The following is a 20,711-nucleotide window of genomic DNA, read 5'->3' as shown; positions in this document are numbered from 1 at the left end:
CTTTTGGGAGGTCCGGAGGTCGTGAAAGGCGCTATATAAATGCAGGTCTTTTCTTTATAATTATCAGAATAATGACTGACCTGCTTGTCTACAGATAATCTACACGGCAGATCAAAATAAATGTGAAGTGCTTCGAGATGTTTGTGAGAACTGATGAGGTGCCATATTAATGCAAGTATTGGTTACTTTTTAGGTGTTGGGAGAACATTGTTTGCAATAATTTCCAGGTGGCGGTACTCTGCCTGAACGGACGGTGGCGCTACGGGCGGAGTCGCTCCATTTCTCGGCGGCGGGTCTCCTCTTGCTCCAGTCGGTCGCTTGTCCCTCTGAAGGTCGTGGTGAGATGGCTGCGTCTCCGCCGGCAAGGTCTCTGTCTCATTACCTTAATCCGCGTGGGGCCCGGGGCCCGGGGCCCGGGGCCAAGGGTCTGGGGGGGGGGGGTTCACCCCGGGGGGTGGGGGCGGTGGTAACCCGAGCAATGAGCTCCAGGTACCGGGGCGGGAGGCGGGAGGCCCTGAGGACGCAGGGGCCCGCACAGGGCGCTCCCTGTAAACATCTCACAGCCGATCACCCACATCCACACATTTACATCGTGCTTAAACACAGAAAACCCATTCAATATAAAATTCACACATTTATATATTTAAAATAAAATTCACACATTTATATATTTAAAATAAAATTCACACATTTATATATTTAATATAAAATTCACACATTTATATATTTAAAATAAAATTCACACATTTATATATTTAATATAAAATTCACACATTTATATATTTAATATAAAATTCACACATTTATATATTTAAAATAAAATTCACACATTTATATATTTAATATAAAATTCACACATTTATATATTTAAAATAAAATTCACACATTTATATATTTAATATAAAATTCACACATTTATATATTTAAAATAAAATTCACACATTTATATATTTAATATAAAATTCACACATTTATATATTCAATATAAAATTCACACATTTATATATTTAAAATAAAATTCACACATTTATATATTTAATATAAAATTCACACATTTATATATTTAAAATAAAATTCACACATTTATATATTTAATATAAAATTCACACATTTATATATTTAAAATAAAATTCACACATTTATATATTTAATATAAAATTCACACATTTATATATTTAAATATCCATTTAATATAAAGTTAACATTTATATATTTAAATATCCATTTAATATAAAGTTAACATTTATATATTTAAATATCCATTTAATATAAAGTTAACATTTATATATTTAAATATCCATTTAATATAAAATTCACACATTTATATATTTAAAATAAAATTCACACATTTATATATTTAAATATCTATTTAATATAAAATTCACACATTTATATATTTAAATATCCATTTAATATAAAATTCACACATTTATATATTTAAATATCCATTTAATATAAAATTCACACATTTATATATTTAAATATCCATTTAATATAAAATTTACACATTTATATATTTAAATATCCATTCAATATAAAACTTACACATTTATATATTTAAATATCCATTTAATATAAAATTTACACATTTATATATTTAAATATCCATTTAATAGAAAATTCACACATTTATATATTTAAATATCCATTTAATATAAAATTCACACATTTAAATATTTAAATATCCATTTAATATAAAATTCACACATTTATATATTTAAATATCCATTCAATATAAAGTTAACACATTTATATATTTAAATACCCATTTAATATAAAATTCACACATTTATATATTTAAATACCTATTTAATATAAAGTTCACAAATTTATATATTTAAAAACTTTATATTAAATGGATATTTAAATATAAAAATGTGTTAACTTTATATTAAATGGATAAACACATTTATATATTTAAAAATCCATTTAATATAAAATTCACATTTATATATTTAAATATCCATTTAATATAAAATTCACACATATATTTAAAATTCCATTTAATATAAAATTACACTTTGTAAATTTACACATTTCAGTATAATCCATTTAATGTAAATCTACACATTCACATCGTGTTTAAATATATAAAACCCATCGTTTATAAATGTGCACATTTCAATATATATGTTTAATGTTAATTCACACATTTCAATATATGTTTATGTTAATTCATACAAATCGATATATAACAATTTAATACAAATTTACACATTTCATTTTATATTAACCATTTAGTATAAATTTAAATGTAAATTTACATATTTATATATTTAAATATCCATTTAATATAAATTCACACTTCAATACATAATCATTTAATGTAAATGTACAGATTTATATGTAACCAATTTAATGGAAATGTATATATTTACATTTTTAATATATGTAAATGTAATTCCTTTAATGTAAATTTACACATTTAAATATATAATCATTTAATGTAAATCTACACATATGTTTACATATATAATATCTATTTAACTTAAATTTATCTATTTCAATATGTAATATCCATTTAACATAAATTTACACATATTTATATAAAATAAATATTTAAATAGATGGAGGGGGGGAGATTGCCAGTAATGGAGATCTGCAGTTGAAGCAGAAAATGCTGGAAGTACATAGCAGGTCCAGTAAGATCTGAAGAAGGGAAAAGACAAATGATGATACCAAAACCATGGGTCTACATTAGAATTTTAACCTGTCTTTTCTCACTTTCAACCATCCTGTGTGTTTCGAGCAAGGGCGTGTAGGACTAGCTGGATGCTCTTGCATAGAGCCGGCACGGACTCGATGGGCTAAACGGCCTCCTTCCATGCTGTAACCTTTCTATGATTTAATTCCTTTATTTATATATATATATTTAAGAAAACCCCAACATTAAGCTCGCAGAATGTGACTAATAGCCAGGTAACTTTATATATGTATTATGTAGTTAAGAAGAATATGTGTAATCTAATAAAAATGTCCCCATTTATATATTTATTATATGTATAAAAAAGAATCTGAAATTACAGATATATGTTTATACAGCACATGTTTGCTCTGGAGGTTTGTGACACAGCTGGACCTTTCGAGACAAGACTGTTTTTGAACATTGTTGTTTAAAAGAAAAAGTTCAATTTTTAACTGATTTTAGGCTACTGTAACTGAATTATATGTATTGCAAAATCAGACTAAATTATTATGAAAGAAAATTAACATATTATTTGTTAAAAACGAATCTCTGTGTATAAATCAAATACCTGCCCAAGACTGGTGGTTCATGGAGAATAAACTACTGGTGATGTGGGCAAGTGCCAAGTGGTTTGTTTTTCAATCTCTGTATCCATTGATATATTTTATAATGGAGGATCTAAGGGAAAGATGCTTCACGGGGAATGATTCTTTTTTCTCTTAATGAGAATAGAGGGGTACCGATTACTGCAAACACATAGAACAGAGCATGTTGATCACAGAGAGGGACATATGTATTTTTTCTTGCTTCAGGGCAGGGTTTAAATTGAGCTCTGCTGATGCTCTGAAGCAGATGTGTCCAGCTTTTTGGAGCAGTGTGCCAATTCTAGGGTTGCAACTAGTGAGCGGACCGTGTCTGACTAAGGATGCATTTAGCACGAGTGTGATTTTTGCTGTCCTTCAGTTGGGACTTGCAGTATTGTGAATTCCTGGAGCAGGTCCCGATTGAATGAGGAGAACAGTGCTGTAGAGTAGGAGCTGCATCAATCCAGTGAGCTCCTGGCAATGTAAGTAATGCTGCCTGTGATTTTTAAAAATTTAATTCCATAACCCTGTGGAAGATCAGCTGTTTTCTTGCTAGGAGGGATCTCACTGAACAGTTAATGTGTATTACTGATATACACATACCATCCTATGTGGATAATGAAACTGTATACTCTTTAGCTTTGCATCGAGCACATGTTGTCCTAGCCTGCAGAAATCGAGCAAGAGCCAGATGGGAGATGAAGTGATCTTTTTTTGAAGTAGTGAGTTGCTAAGATCTGGAATGCACTGCCTGAAAGGGTGGCGGAAGCAGCTTCAGCAGTAACTTTCAAAAGAGAATTGGATATATACTTGAAAAGGCAAAATTTGCAGGGCTATGGGGAAAGAGCTGGGGAGTGGGACTAATTGGATAGCTCTTCCAGAGAGCCGGCACAGGCACGGTGGGCTGAATGGCCTCCTTCTGTGCTGTATGATTCTATGAAAAGTGATGGGTAGGGCAAGTGTAGCGTGATTTGCTGACCAAGTACTGCAGTTTTAAATAAAAAGCCTTGGAGACAATAGAAACTATGAAGAAGATAATAGGAAGAGGTGGGATTGTAATTCATGGCAATGATACTTTGCAGGACTTTTGAGAGAAAGGGAAGTTTGGAGATAAGTGATAATTGGCATCTTTTTACATGAGCAGTGAACAGTGCTAAAGAAATGCTAACTTTGGTTTTGATTTCTCCTATTTTTGTAGGGGCACCAAAACCAAATTTGTTTCAGTCCTCACCTGACATCCACACACATACATTTCTAACAGGGGTTATTGTCATTGGACAGCAGTCTGGAGTGGGAAACCTGGCCAATTTGCCCCTTCTTAATCCAGGAATGCTGAGGCTAGTTGTAACACTCCTACTCCCGCTCTGAGCAAATTCAGCAAAGCTCGTGGATCAAAAATAGGACCTCCTAGTCTGTATGGCCCGACTATTATTGGATAAACTTGCTGAGCCAGCAGTGGGACCCGGTCGAATATCTCACTTTTCCCTTCCCGTACTAGATATACATTAAAAACTCATAAAGACAAGGGGATTTGGAGTGTTAACATGGATTGCAGTAAGACATACAAATGTGAAAAATGCAGCAATGTATCTATCCATTATGGGAATTTAGTACCAGGAGTAGGCCATTCAGCCCCTCAAGTTTTTTCATTCAATCAGATCAGGGCTGATCTGTACCTCAACTCCATTTACCCGCCTTTGTTCCATATCCCTTGATATCCCTTACCTAATAATCTATCAATCTCAGTCTTGAAAGTTTCAATTGATTCAGCATCCACAGCCTTTTGGGGGAGAGAATACAGATTTCCACTCCCCTTTGTGTGAAAAAAAGCTTCCTGATTTCACTCCTGAAATCCTCTAATTTTAATTCCCCACCAGAGAAAATAGCTTCTCTATCTCTGTATTGAATCCCTTTATCGTTTCAAAGATCTTGATTAGATCACCCCTCAATCTTCTAAACTCAAGGGAATAAAAGCTAAACCTACGCAGCCTGTCCTCGTAATTTAACCCTTTAAGCCCTCCATTGCATATAAGTGTACTGAATGTATGTTAATGCTGATCTCTGGACACCCTATTGTTGATCCTAGGATATTTGGTATTTAGGTACCAAAATTCTATGAAAAAAGTGCACATAAACCAATATAGTGTTGTGACAATATATTTGTACAATACTGTTAGTTCATCACCCGACATTGTTCTGCGTTGACAGACCTGTAATCACCAGTATTTCAGTTTACTGTTGTACAGCTCAAATTTCCATTTCCCAACAGTCCCAACCGTGGCTTTTAAAAGGGAATTGGATAAGTACTTGAAGGGAAAAAAGTTGCAGGGCTATGGGGAAAGGGTGGAGAAGTGGGACTAGCTGGATTGCTCTTGCAGCGAGCCGGCACAGACTCGATGGGCCAAATGGTCTCCCTGTAACCCTTCTATGATTCTATTCTATAAAATTTGGAAGCATACAATCTATAATTGTATTGCTGGGTTTTTCAGAGTTCAAGTTGATGTAATGCATAAATTTCACTGCCAGCATTCCTGAAATCCCAGCAGCAGCATTGCACCCGCTCCTGTCTCACTAGCTTTTCATTTTTATTTCCTACACCATTGGACCCTAGGCCATGTCTGAAAGATATTACCCAATTAGTGTTGAATTATTCTGAGGGCTCTCCACTGGGTTCTGGCCAAACACATTTTTGCTGGGGAATCTTAATCACCATCAGAGGAGAGACAGCATCTGTACGTGCAGGATTCAAAAAGAAGACTGCAGAGAGGGGGGTGGAGAAAGGACAATGTATGTGCTGGATGCAAGAGAAAGGCAACGTGTAAAAACAGGACGCATCCAATGTCCTAATTGCTAATTGACTTCAATCCCTGCCACGTACACTGTTCCCTCGCCCTTGATTGCAGCCCCCCCCCCCCCCCCCCCCCGACCACTATCGCAGGCTGATCCAGACTGTTCACAACCTCGGCGTCCAATTTGACCCTGAGCTGAAATTCCAACCCAATATCCTCTCCCTTCGCAAAGACCACCTACTTCCACCTCTGTATCATCATCCGTCTCCGTTCATCTGCTGCTAAAACCCTCATCCAGTTTCGACTATTCCAATGCTCTCCTGGTCGTCTGCCTATCTTCCACCCTCCATAAACTTGAGCTCATCCAAAACTCTGCTGCCTGTATCCTAACTTGCACCAAGTCCCAATCACCCATCTTTGTGGAATAATAATGGATAACAGAGTGATTACAAGATTCCAATCTAATCACAGGGGTCCAGATAATGATTTAGAGCTCAAAAGCAAAACTTAGGAAGATTATAATTGTGAAGTGGTTCTTCAATTTGAGGCTGTCATTGTTCTGGAATCTACCGCATTTATATTGCAAGGCAGATTTCACAGTTTCCTGAAAATAATTGCACCTGAACAGTTGAAAAGTTGGTATCCTGCCATTAAGTTTCTAGTTAAAGAAAGAACCTTGCAATAATACAGTGTCTTTCACAATTGTCCCAAAGCGCTTCACAGCCAATTAAGTACTTTTTAAAGTGTAGTTACGGTTGTAGGAAACGCGGCAGCCAATTTGCGCACCGCAAGGTCCCATAAACAGTACAATGAGATAATGACCAGATCTATTTTGGGTGTTGTGTGAGGGATAAATGTTGGCCAGGACACTGGAGATAACTCTCCTGCTCTTCTTCAAACAGTGCCATGGGATCTTTTACCTCCACCTGCGAGGGCAGGTTTAAAGTCTCATCCGAAAGACGGCACCTCTGTCAGTGCAGCATTCACTCAGTACTGCACTGGAGTGTCAGCCTGGATTATGTGCGCAAGTCTCTGGAGTGGGACTTGAACCCACAACCTTCTGACTCACAAGCGGGAGTGCTACCAACTGAGCCACGGCTGACACCTTCCGGTAGGAGAGTGTCCCCAATTTCGGAGGAAGGTATATACAAGGCACCAATGCAAAAACCTCATCCATGGAAAATGGCAGCTTGTGCTGGCAGAGGTGGTTATCTATCTTTGCCATTGGTGGATCCATGCCCCCAGCAGTGTGAGGCCAAAGGCACTAGCACCACCTTGTTTATGGAGTCAGGGGCTGCCTGTAACAGGAGCACTGCATTACCAATGTGGTATAAACCTCCCTTTGATTGAGAGCACTCCCTGGTATCTTCTTGTTTATAATGTATACTGTTTCAGTTTCTGTGCAATCTGTTTTTGTGCCAACACTGCAACATGTCCTTGATGTATAGTGATAATCAGTCAAGAAGACCAATGATCGAAGGGTCATTGCTCCAGGTGTACGAAGAGATTATTTGCAATTCATATACTAGGAGATGCTCTTTCTAAAGTGCACTCCCAATATTTAATTAGTACAGTTTAAACCTTTGAAAACTATTATCAACATTTTTGCAGGAAAAAGGCATAACAAGATTGCAAAGAATACTAAAGCTGCAGAAATGCTGTCTCTCTAATTGTACATCTAGAATACCAGAAACCACTGGGGTGATTGCAAGGCTGTAATTAGCTGAGGAGTTTATTTGATAGTAAATTATTAAAGCAAAGTGTTTGCAGTTTGTACCAATTAGCTCAACGCCCCAGCCCCAAGTTGATATTACAGCCACGAAAATACTTCCTTCACACTATTTTCTGACAAGCTGGACATATTTGTTTCACATCCTTAAGATTCTTAGTTGTCCAGTTTATATTTGTGAATTTCTGTGCTAGCTTTGGCTGAATTCCATACCCGAAATCTCTGAACAAGTTTTGTCAGTAATCGACGGCAGATTTCACCCTGCGCCTTCCTATTTCCCTTCCTGTGTTGTGATTATGTCCTTGAATTAAAACAAATCTGTCTTTGGAACCAGGAAGGAGATAGCTTAATTTTTATTAATTGATTGCCCACTTTGAGGTGCCATGGCCTTACTCTGTGGCAAATTGTGATATTTGCAGCCAGTTGCAACAGAAAACCGTTGCAAGACTTAAAACTCAAGCCGTGTGACATTTCTTTTTGTTTCCCATTAGAGCGTCAATTAAAGAGCAGGTCAAGCATGTGCTGAAGGCGTATGATATAGGAAGTAAATACTCAGACTTGACCCTTCCCAAAGCGTCAGTGCTTGTGCCTCTGTTGGTAAAAAATGAGGAGCTGCACGTACTGCTCACAGTCAGATCCATGAAGGTACTGTATGGGTAAATGGAGAGTATAGGGATGATCTTCTGAGTTTATATGATGGTGGGGAGCTTCGCCTACCTGTCGGCCAGATCAAGGATTCGCAGGCGTGCTGCCCTCAGTGTTTACGTCAGTTTTAATGGATGGAAAGTTGTTGGGCAGCAGGCCTTCAAGTTCCTGAAAGGCTCCCTGCTCATCAAATTATATTTTATTTGTAATTTGATTTTGTTTGTTTAAAATTAATTTTAAAATGTATAATTAACTTCATATACTAGTATAAGGAATCTTACAACACCACGTTATAGACCAACAGTTTTATTTGAAAATCACAAGCTTTCAGAGGCTTTCTCCTTCGTCACCTGACGAAGGAGAAAGCCTCCGAAAGCTTGTGATTTTCAAATAAAACTGTTGGACTATAACGTGGTGTTGTAAGATTCCTTACATTTGTCAACCCCAGTCCATCACCGGCATCTCCACATCATTCATATACTAGGACAGACTATCCTTTAAGGTCATGGGGAATTGGTGCCTCAAAGGAAGTAGATCACTTCATGGCCGAGCACTATGAATGGTAAGCACTTACCCTTAGATGTGATCCAGTTAGCTACTTATATCATTTAATTTTGAAAATATTCCCATTTATACAGAGCTTCGACATACATGCCAATCACTCATGTCTTATGTGGACAGCCGGCGTGCGTAGGTTGGTGTCTGCCTGTCCGAGTTCACAGACAAAAATCAGCACTGTTCCCATCTCCCCGCTCAGCGCCATTCTGCCAACTTAGTGCTGCTCCGAGCTTCTGTTGCTGCTTCAGGAAATTGAACGCAGCAACACACTGTGGGTGGAAATTCTCTCAGTAGTTCAGCGAGGTTGGAAGTTCCAGCATAGAATGTCATTCAGTCCCCTGGAGCAGCTGCAGACGGTAAGAGCTGGAAGTAGCGCTGAGAGGGGAGGAGAGTGCCTGTTTGATGGGGGGGGTGCGGAGAGGGTGCAGAGGGACAATTGCACCAGCATGAACTGGGGGTGGGAGTAGGGATATAGGACTAATGAAAACTGAGGGAGAAGAGAGCCAGCGCCAACCGGATAGGAGGGAGAAGAGCATGTAACGAGATATGGGGTGGTGAGGAGGTAGAAGATTGTCTCAGTAAACTTGCACGGTAGTGCAATGATTATGTTACTGGACTAATAATCCAGAGAACACAAGTTAAAATCCCACCATGACAGTTTGAGAAATTGAACTCAGTTTAAAAAAAAATGAAAGTTGGAAATAAAAAGCTGGTGTCAGTAAAAGTGACCATAAAGCTTGTCGGAAAAACCCAACCGGTTCACCCAACTTTCGGGAAGAAAACTCGCTGTCCTTACTCAATCTGGCCCACATGTGACTCCAGTGCCATACCAACGTGGTTGATGTAATAAATTGTATAGTCAGGTAGTGAAGGATAGAATATGAGAGCCTGGTCTTCAGTTGCTTCCAAGATTTTATTCACAGAGATCCACAGTACACACCCTAAATAAGCTCTTATATAAATGGATACAAGAGAGTTCCCAATTGATGCGTACCACCTGAATGCAGTTAACACTAACTGATATAAATCATATGGATACAATTGACAGTTGACTCTTAAATGCCCTCTGCAGTGGCCGAGCAAGCCACTCAGTTGAATCAAACTGCTACCAGTGGCTCAAGAAGAAGGCCCACCACCACCGTCTGAGGACAACTAGGAGCGGATAATAAATACCGGCCATACCAGCAACACCAACATCTGGAGAATGAATAAAAAGAAATGCATGCTTCCTTATTACTGTGACAATCATGTAAACAGATTTAAGACAATTTAACAATCAAAGTTAGCAACTGAGAGTGCTGTTACATATCCACAATAGCTCACAATTTGTGCCACAATGTCCCACTATACAATTGACGGATTGCTGGATATCCTGGCAACTTAAATTATGACAAACCATTTCCCACTGCACTTTCAGCATAACTGCAGGCTGCAATGAGAGTGCAGTAATAAATTCAGAGCTGGTTTTGAGACTTTTTGAGACTGTCAGCTTGCTAGAAGCTGTTGGTCAGCTTTTGTTAGCTAACAGGTTGGCATGTGGAGGCATCAATGTTTGCCCATTTGCTCACTCAAAAAGTGAAGTGGCTGCCCTTTGGTGATGCCAAACGAATTTGGAGTATGTCCACTTCACAGTTTATCTGAGTTTTGTTAAGGAAAAAAACTGGTGGAGACGTAAGAAAAATCAAGGACCAGTTCCTGATCGGGCAGAAATCACAGAATTATATCAATGATTGAAAGCAGACACAATCCATGGGGTTCTCCGGGGCTGTCATTAGAACATATCTGCTTGCTGTTTCACTGGGCAAATGGGAGGACATAGATTGCTGTACGGAGGGTGTTTGGGAATGGGAATATTTTCAAATTTAGTGGATATAAACCTAGCTACTTACCTGGGAAGCGTTTGGATTAAATGCTTAACATTCACAGGGCTTAACTTTGGAGTTACCTTCTCCTTTACAAAATACCAGCGTGGAACTAGTTACTTTATTAAAAAAATAATGATATATGTTTCTGCCAACTTCTTATAATTGAATGAAAAGAAAGAAGAAAGAACTTGCATTTATGTAACACCTTTCACGACCTCAGGATGTCCTGAAGCACTTCACAGCCAATTAAGTACTTTTGAAGCCTGTTGCAATGTAGGAAAAGTGGCAGCCAACTTGCACACAGCAAGGTCCCACAAACAGCAATGAGATAAATGCATTTTAGTGATGTTGGTTGAGGGATAAATGTTGGCCAGGACATCGGGAGAACTCCCCTCCTCTTCTTCGATAGTGCCAAGGGATCTTTTACGTTCTCTGGAGAGGGCAGACAGAGCCTCAGTTCAACACTTACCTGAAAGAAGGCACCTCCGGCATTGCAGCAATCCTTCAGTACTGCACTGAAGTGTCAGGCTAGATTATGTGCTTAAGTCTTGGGAGTGGGGCTTGAACCCACAACCATCCGAGTCAGGCAAGAGTGCTACCACTGAGCCAAGGCAGTGCCACTTGCAGTGCGAGTTCAAAGGCCTTCGCACTGAATGCATTCACCCCAATATTAACCGATCAGCATAATAATAATCACCTACTGAAGTTATGGTAATACTAGGAATATAGGAACAGGAGTAGGCCATTCAGCCCCTCGTGCCTGCTCCGCCATTTGATAAGATCATGGCTGATCTGTGATCTAACTCCATATACCTGCCTTTGGCCCATATCCCTTAATACCCCCTTTGGTTGCCAAAAAGCTATCTATCTCAGATTTAAATTTAGCAATTGAGCTAGTATCAATTGCCGTTTGCGGAAGAGAGTTCCAAACTTCTACCACCCTTTGTGTGTAGAAATGTTTTCTAATCTCGCTCCTGACTTACTGTCCAGTCCTAATGATCATTAACTAACAGTCCGACCCGATCCTACCCTAATTAGTAGAGTTATTGCCATGCAAATTAGATTGAGGTGGCAAAAGAGGTGGTATTCCATGATATCCTAAAACTAGTATCAGAAAAAAAATGAATGGCAAAATTCAGATAGGTATTATCTTAATCTGCAAGCTGTATTTAATTAACTGTTGTTTATATATAAGAATAACATAGCATTAGAGACCGTAAGAGCCATAAGGGATAGGAGCAGGACTAGGCCATTTGGCCCCTCGAGCCTGCTCCGCCATTTAATGAGATCATGGCTGATCTGATTTTTTACCTCAACTCCACTTTCCTGCCCTTTCCCCATATCCTTTGACTCCCTTGCTGATCAACAATTTGTCTAACTCAGCCTTGAATGTATTCAATGACTCAGCCTCCACAGCTTTTTGGGGTAAAGAATTCCAAAGATTCACGACCCTCTGGGAGAAGAAGTTCCTCCTCATTTCCATCTTAAATGGGTGACCCCTTATTCTGAGACTATGTCCCCTAGTTTTAGATTCCCCCATGAAGGGTAACATCCTCTCAGCATCTACCCTATCGAGTCCCCTCAGAATCTTGTATGTTTCAATAAGATCTCCTCTCATTCTTCTAAACTCCAATAAGTATAGACCCAACCTGTTCAATCTTTCCTCATAAGACAACCCTCCATACCCGGAATCAACCTAGTGAAAATTTTCTGAACTGCCTCCAATGCAAGTATGTCCTTCCTTAAATAAGGGCACCAGAACTGTACGCAGTACTCCAGGTGTGGTCTCACCAGCACCCTGTACAGTTGTAGCACGTCTTCCCTGTTTTTATACTCCATCCCCTTAGAAATAAAGGCCATTATTCCGTTTGCCTTCCGGATTACCTGCTGCACCTGTATGTTGACTTTTTGTGTTTCATGTACGAGGACACCCAGATCCCTCTGTACCATAGCATTTTGTAGTATTTCTCCATTCAAATAAAATTTTGCTTTTTTATTTTTCCTCCCAAAGTGGGTGACTTCACATTTTCCCACATTATATTCCATCTGCTGAATTTTCGCCCATTCGCTTAAGGTGTCAATATCCCTTTGCAGACACTTTGTGTCCTCCTCGCAACTTGCTTTTCCACCTATCTTTGTATCATCAGCAAATTTGGCCACAAGACACTCTGTTCCTTCATCCACGTCATTGATATAGATTGTAAATAGTTGAGGCCCCAGCACTGATCCATGCGGCACCCCACTAGCTACAGATTGCCATTTTGAAAATGACCCTTTTATCCGACTCTTTGTTTTCTGTAGTTAGCCAATCCTCTATCTATGCCAGTATATTACCCCCAATACCATGAGCTCTTGTGCAATAATCTTTTATGTGGCTCCTTATCGAATGCCTTTTGGAAATCCAAATATACTGCATCCATTGGTTCCCCTTTTCCGCCCTGCCCGTTACTTCCTCAAAGAACTCTAATAAATTTGTCAGACACGATTTTCCCTTCATAAAACCATGTTGACTCTCCTTAATTGTATTATGAATCTCCAAATGTCTTGCTATTGCTTTCTTAATAATGGATTCCCAATGACAGATGTTAGGCTAACTGGTCTATAGTTACCTGTTTTCTGTCTCACTTCCTTCTTGACTAGGGGTGTTACGTTTGCGGTTTTCCAATCCGCAGGGACCTTTCCAGAATCTAGTGAATTCTGGAAGATTACAACCAATGCATCCACTATCTCTGTAGCCACTTTCTTTAAGACCCTTGGATGCAAGCCATCAGGTCCAGGGGACTTGTCAGCCTTTAGACCCATTAGTTTATCTAGTACTTTTTCTCTCGTGATAGTGATTATTTTTAGTTCCTCCCTCCCCTTTGCCCCTTGATTTTCTACTATTATTGGTATGTTATTAGTGTCTTCTACTGTGAAGACAGATACAAAATATCTGTTCAATTCCTTTGCCATTTCCTTGTTTTCCATTATTATTTCCCCAGTCTCATCCTCTAAGGGACCAGTGTTTACTTTAGCTACCCTCTTCCTTTTTATATACTTGTAGAAGCTTTTACTGTCAGTTTTTATATTTCTTGCTGGTTTACTCTCATAATTTATTTTCCCCCTCTTTATTATTCTTTAGTCATCTTTTAGCATGTCAGCTGTAGTGTATTAAAGGCAGCATCCTTGAATGTTTATAAATAGAATGTTGTTTTAAGAATTTCCCTGGCGAAACTGCGGCATGATTTTAATCTCCAAAATGACCCGGCTGAGAAATGTTTAAAAAACGCATGTGTCAGAATATTATAGATGTGAGAAATAGGAATAACATAGAGAAGATGGGGTACTCGGGAGTTGATGCAAGTTGGTAAGTAATCCCATTAAGGGGATTTGGATGGCTCTGGTTATAATCATTATCTGAACTCTGAAATGAGATTACAGAAATCACTCCCAACGGATATATTGTGTGCCGCATGTGGCAGAGGCTTTGTTCCATTTTGGCCCCTTATTTTTGTCTGCAGCAGATGTCTTGGTGGATTCAAATAGTGGGTAAAGATGTGTGATTGTCACTCAATATACTCAGAGACAGTATATCATAATTAGGAAACCTAGAGGACATGTGATAAGATGATTGCATGTTGTAGGTTTCATAATTCTGATAAAAACAAAAGGCTGCGAGTATATTGAGTGAGAATCCACCCCTGTTACTGGGAAATATTAATCAGTATGCTGTGAACTGCGTAGCCATAGATTGGAGTCTTTTAAAGGCAGTAACACTTTGAGAGGTTCAGATGATGTCTGAACCATGATGTGTATTATGTCCTTGAAACATATATTGTATTTCGTGCAGACAAGAGGGGTTCGTTTGGGACAGCTTCTTTCTGCTGATGTTGGTGGTTTCATGGTAGAGAAGGGTAGCAAGCTCATATGATTGATTGTGAGCTGAAGCACCAGTGTGTGCTGCTTGACTCGATTACTGTGGTTTTATTGCTGCCTACCGCAGGAAAATATTTTATTTCAGATTTCCAGCGTTACAAGAACAACACGCATTTGAGGTTTCAAATGACCCTTCAAAAAGAAAAATGTACATGCTGCAAATCTGAAAAAAAACCTCAGAAACTGCCTGATATGTACAGCGTACCGTTGACCCACACACACACACACCGCCCCCCCCCCCCAGTAAACCAGCGACGTAACATCATGGAAGTTCTATAGCCAGAATGGTAATATCACAAATATAACTTCGGAGCAATTGCTCACATGCAGTTCTTATGTAATTACTCTCTGTAAGTACCCCATAGCAGTGTTGCCAGTGGGAAGTGCTGAAGCCTCTCACCGAAACATATAACCAGTCACAAACACACACTGGATAAGTTGCTTCAGCTACAGAAGGTTCAGAAAATTAATAGATGACACCGGTAAGATTTTCCTCGCTACAGAATTGCCGACAAATAGCAATGGAATACTAGAAAAGAGACTCCAGAAAGATGTAACCTTTGAGCCTGTAAATTATTTGTTCCTTGACAGATGGGAATATATAATGTACAGGACTGGAGGACACCATTACAGTCCCTCTGGATGGTGTCGAGAGGGCCTGAGAAATACCATACACTACATCTCTCATACCCCTCACTCCTTTTGTCTGCCAAATATCTATCCAGTTCACTTTTGAATTTTGCCAACACCACTACCTCCTTGGGGCGTCTGTTCCATATTTTAATTGCCCTCTGTGTACAGTAGTTAAATCTGAATTGTCTGTTCACCTCTCTTCTGAATTTGACTGCATGGCCCCTTTGTAAAATGTAATGAATTGTATTGCATTGCTCTCAAGTCACCAGTACTTGAAATTTGTGTAACAAAATAATAAAACAAATATAGAGGGTAAATTTCCTCTGTTTGATATTTGTAGTCTTGATACACACATTCACAATTTAGATATAAATAACAAACAGAAGAAACTACAATAAAGGTTTACAATTCCAAGTGCCATTGGCAGCCCTGACCCTCAGATGATTTTCTTGTTATATATAAATGACCTGGACTTGGGTTTCGAAGTTTACAGATGATACAAAACTTGGCAACGTAGTACATAATGAGCAGGATAGTAGCAGATTTCAGGAGGACATAGGCAGACTGCTGAACTGGGCAGATGCAATTTAATGCGGACAAGTGTGAAGTGATGCACTTTGGGAGGAACAACATGGAGAGGCAATATAATCTAAATGGTACTGTTTTGAGGGGGGTTGCAAGAGCAGAGGGACTTGGAGGTACATATTCACAAATCTTTTGAAGGTGGCAGGGCAAGTTGATAAGATGGTTAAGAAAGCATGTGGGATACTTGGCTTCGTAAATAGGAGCATTGAATACAAAAACAAGGAAGTCGTGCTAAACCTTTACCAATCACTGGTTAGGCCTCAGCCAGAGTATTGTGAACAATTCTGGGCACCACACTTTAGGAAGGATGTCAAGGTTTTGGAGAGGGTACAGAGGAGGTTTACCAGGATGATACCAGGGATGAGGGACTTCAGTTATGTGGAGAGATTGGAGAAGCTGAGATTGTTCTCCTTAGAGCAGAGAAGGTTAAGGGGAGATTTAGTAGAGGTATTCAAAATTATGAGGGGTTTTGATAGAGCATGTAGGGAGAAACTGTTTCCACTGGCAAGTGGGTCAGTAACCAGAGGTCATAGATTTAAAATAATTGTCAAAAGAACTAGAGGTGAAATGAGGAAAAAAAATTTCACACAGAGGGTTGTTAAGATCCAGAATTCACTACGTGAAAGAGTGGTGAAAGCAGATTCCATAGGAACTTTCAAAAGGCAATTGGACATGTACTTGAAGAGGACCAATTTGAAGGGTTATAGGGAAAAAGCTGGGGTGTGGGATTAAATTAGACAGCTCTTTCAAACAGCCGGCACAGGCATGACGGGGTGAATGGCCTCCTTCTGTGCTGTAAGATTCTATGATTAACAGCCATCTGACATCATTTTGTGTTTAAAATTTAAAAGGATTTGACAGGGTAGACACGGAGAAACTATTTCCTCTGGTGGGAGAATCAAGAACAAGAGGATATAATCTTAATAATAGAGCCAGGCCATTCAGGGGCGAAATCACTTTTTCACACAAAGGGTAGTAGAAATCTAGAACTCTGTCCCCCAAAAGACTGTGGATGCTGGGTCAATTGGAGCTTTCAAGACTGAGATTGATAGTTTTTTTTAGGTAAGGGTATCAAGGGATATGGGTCAAAGGTGGGTAAATGGAGTTGAGGTGCAGATCAGCCATGAATGGCAGAGCAGGCTCGAGGGGCTGAATGGTTGACTGCTGTTCCTAATGCTCCTACTTCTGCAACTGCTAACAGATAGTATATTTGCTGCCCACTATGAAATGAAGCCACACTAACCAGAAAGGTTCCATGCTTGATTCCTTGGCTGCGCTGAGCTGCCAGACCTGAATGGGATGGCTGTTGGGTTGCTACATTTCGCCTCAGTGGCTGGGGGGAAGGGGAAATCAATCAGGGTTTCCCCATCCAGGGTTCTGTGCAGTGACCCCTGCTGTGACCCTCTTGTGTGAGCACTGGTCGAGGACTGAAGTGGGTTCAGCTGTGTTGCCCCCTCACAGTTCAGACATAAAGAATGGCCTCTCAGCCGAAGTACTGGAGGGAGCTCTTGGCACTGTTCCCCAGCATGAGCCAGTCACCTAAGGAGAGAAAGAAACTGCATGCCTGACAATGTGTATGACGCAAGGAGAGAACGAAACCAATGTAGATGCTAGCTGTTATGCGAAACTCTTATCATGTAGGTGAATAGACTGTAATAAGATTTCTTTATACTGTACAAAGAAATCCTAATAATTCGGTTTCGCTCAGTAACATTCCTCTCTAACTGACTTTGGTGTTAAAGTTGCACAGCAGCCGTGGAGAGGTTTGCTTTCCTGGTGGGAAACAGGATTCGAGGGACAGAAGTGACATAGATACAGCTCTCCGTGAAGCACAAGAAGAAATTGGTCTTCCTCCAGATCAGGTGGAAGTTATCTGCAAACTGGTCCCTATAATCAACAAGGTAAATGACTGCAGTTATTTCTCCAGTGAACTATTAGCGCAAGGCTATCAGATGTCTAAACCAGCTTTTTGGGAAAGGCACATTAATGTGTGTGCACCACGATGTTCCACGGAGTTGGTAGGGCACGGGCTTTGTGACTGCCGTTTCCCCAGTTCCCACTCTGGAGGCCAGGCATTTCCCCTGCAGGGAAGGAGGAAAAAGCTGGATGGGCAAGCCAGTCGCTCCCACTGTTGTTACTCAGTCTCCTTGTGGCCAGGGCAAGTGTGCCAATTGTAGTGGCCAATTGTAGTGGGTCCTAAAAGAGATAGGGGCGGAGTGGGGGGAGGGGGTAGAAAGCGGTCTCTACAAAGCTGGCACAGCAAACTGATGTATTGTGGTTCACTAAGTCTGCAAGGCACTGCCTGCAAAGGTGGTGGAAACAGATTCAATGGCATCTTTCAAAAGGGAATAGGATAAATACTTGAAATGGAAAAGTTTTCAGGGTTATGGGGAAAGAGCAGGGGAGTAGGACTAATTGGATAACCCTTTCAAAGAGCCACAGACACAATGGGCCACATGGCCTCCATCTGTGTTGTATGATTCTATGAAGTCAGTGCTTGCTTTAGTACTTCAGTTGGCTATTGGAGAACACCTGCCAGAATAATAATAATAAGTAAAGTGCCCTTGGTGACAGCGATGATAGAAACGTGGGGCGGCTCTTTTAGAAGTTTGTGGTACTAATTACGAAGAATTGATTTCTTAAAATAAGGAGATTGATTTTTAATCCAATGGATCAAAATGGATATACTTAGGGTTTTGTTTGGAGAGATAAATACATTTATCTGGAAATCAATAAAGTCAAACTGCGCTAAACTGATATAATTCCTTGCTATTAGCTTCGTACTAAAGCTCCCCTTTAACATCATAAACATGAGGCATGTGCAATGGTTTATATACATAGAAACATAGAAGATAAGAGCAAGAGTAGGCCATTTGGCCCTTCAGGCCTGCTCCGCCATTCAAAATGATCATGGCTGATCGTCTAACTCACTATCCTGTTCCCGCTTTTTGGCGCATACATGGCGCGTGTTGATGTATCAAAAATCTTTACAGTGACTTTTAAAGTGGCACTGAGTCAGTCAACAAAGGAGATTCTATCTGTTCAAGTGTAATAGAATGGCCGCCTCCTGTGCTGTACCACACTATGATGCCCGGTGCACTGACCTTATGGAAACGATTTGTAACGATTGGCGACGTTTTCCTTTTTTTTTGTGAAGTTTCGTGTTCTTCAAGATGGAGATATTTACGCTAAAGATTGGAACACTTTTCAGTTTTGGACGTGTCGGTGTCAGCATTCAGCCCTTGCAGATCAGCTGTAGCACAGCCGAATGCAGAGTAAAACTCCCTGTACTTTGCTCCACCAGACCATCAGCTCCAACCTCTGACAAACAAGTGACACCAGTGTGACATTTTTCCATTTCCCACCCTGTGGCCTCTCTGAGTGAGGCGAAGAACCCAGTCCCCAAATTAGCTGTAGTTTTGTGCAGTGGGCATATGCCTCCTAGGGACGGGTATCAAATATTTTACGCATGTTACAGATGTCACTGTACATCTCCCACTCAGAAGATGAGTGGAAGATGTACAGTGAGATCTGTAACATGCGTAAAACAAAAAGCTCAGCAGAAAGTCAGTATGTTTTTGTTGCATCCGGTACATTGACTTATTCTGCCCTTATTCTTTATCCTAATATTTGCCTTGCATTCCCCCCCCCCCCCCCCCACAGGATGACATTCTGGTGACACCGGTGGTGGCATTTATAGCAGATGCATTCCAGCCACAGCCCAACGCTGATGAAGTGAGCGACGTGTTTATCCTTCCGCTGCACCACTTCTTAAAGTCGGAAGAGCACTCTTCAACTCCTTACGATACGGGAATGTTGCTGCACTTCTTCACGTTTAAAGACCGGCAGTTGCACAAATCATTCACAATCTGGGGGCTCACTGCCCAACTTAGTATCATTGTGGCCTATTTAGCTCTAGGCCAGAGGCCTTTGTTTAAGGTCGATTTTGACGTAGATGACCCCATTGCAAGTATGGATAAGTATCTTTTGGCAAAATATGCCACTAGTAAGCTATGAGCTTACAAACACATTGATACGTTGCCTCTTTCTGTTTTTAAACGGGCAGTGGTTAAACACTAATACTTTAGTGAGGTCTGAAACTTATATGCCTTCTGATCCTGCTGTAAGTTGGCTTATTACTAGCCATTTTAATTGTTTAATTCAACAATTAATTTATGTACAGTATTCTCAATTTCTACATTTTTAATTTTTAATTTGTCATTTTCTGTGCCAGTGCCTTGCTATAAGCCAGTGGCTAGTTAAATTGAGCCTTTCGAGGCACTACCACAGTGTAGTGTGATCAGTTATGTTATGATCTCACGCTGTGGATTGATGTGAAGCCCCAGCTAAATATATGTCACGTAAACAAATAAGTATATGTTATGTAATGAATTAACACTTATACAGAAAAATAATAAATTATTTTACTTATTAATATATGCTTGAACAGGCTATCAACCACAACAACTTGCGTTTATGTAGCTTCTTGAACGTAGTAAAAAGTCCCAAGGCGCTTCACAGGAGTATTATCAAACAAAATTTGACACCGAACCACATGAGATATTAGGACAGGTGAAAGAGGTAGGTGTTAAGGAGCGTAATAAAGGAGGAGAGAGAGGTAGAGAGGTTTTGGGAGGGAATTCCAGAGCTTAGGGCCTAGGCAGCTGAAGGCATGGCCGCCAATGGTGGAGCGATTAAAATCGGGGATGCGCAAGAGGCCAG

The 20,711-nt window shown here is 39.8% G+C and overlaps 1 protein-coding gene across 1 annotated transcript; it reads left to right on the top strand.

Annotated features, from left to right (window-relative positions):
- The first annotated feature begins 237 nt into the window (after positions 1-237).
- Positions 238-20,424, top strand: nudt7 (nudix (nucleoside diphosphate linked moiety X)-type motif 7). The gene is made up of 4 exons (XM_067998158.1): positions 238-366; positions 8,280-8,433; positions 17,732-17,890; positions 19,653-20,424. Exons 1-4 carry the CDS (start codon positions 344-346, stop codon positions 20,004-20,006), a joined length of 690 nt encoding a protein of 229 aa, XP_067854259.1. The 5' UTR covers positions 238-343; the 3' UTR covers positions 20,007-20,424.
- Positions 20,425-20,711: the final 287 nt, after the last annotated feature.

The sequence above is a fragment of the Heptranchias perlo genome, chromosome 16 (assembly GCF_035084215.1).
Source record: "Heptranchias perlo isolate sHepPer1 chromosome 16, sHepPer1.hap1, whole genome shotgun sequence".
Lineage (NCBI taxonomy): Eukaryota > Metazoa > Chordata > Chondrichthyes > Hexanchiformes > Hexanchidae > Heptranchias > Heptranchias perlo.
The sequence above is the reverse complement of the archived record's forward strand: the minus strand, read 5'-3'. Positions and strand labels throughout refer to the sequence as shown.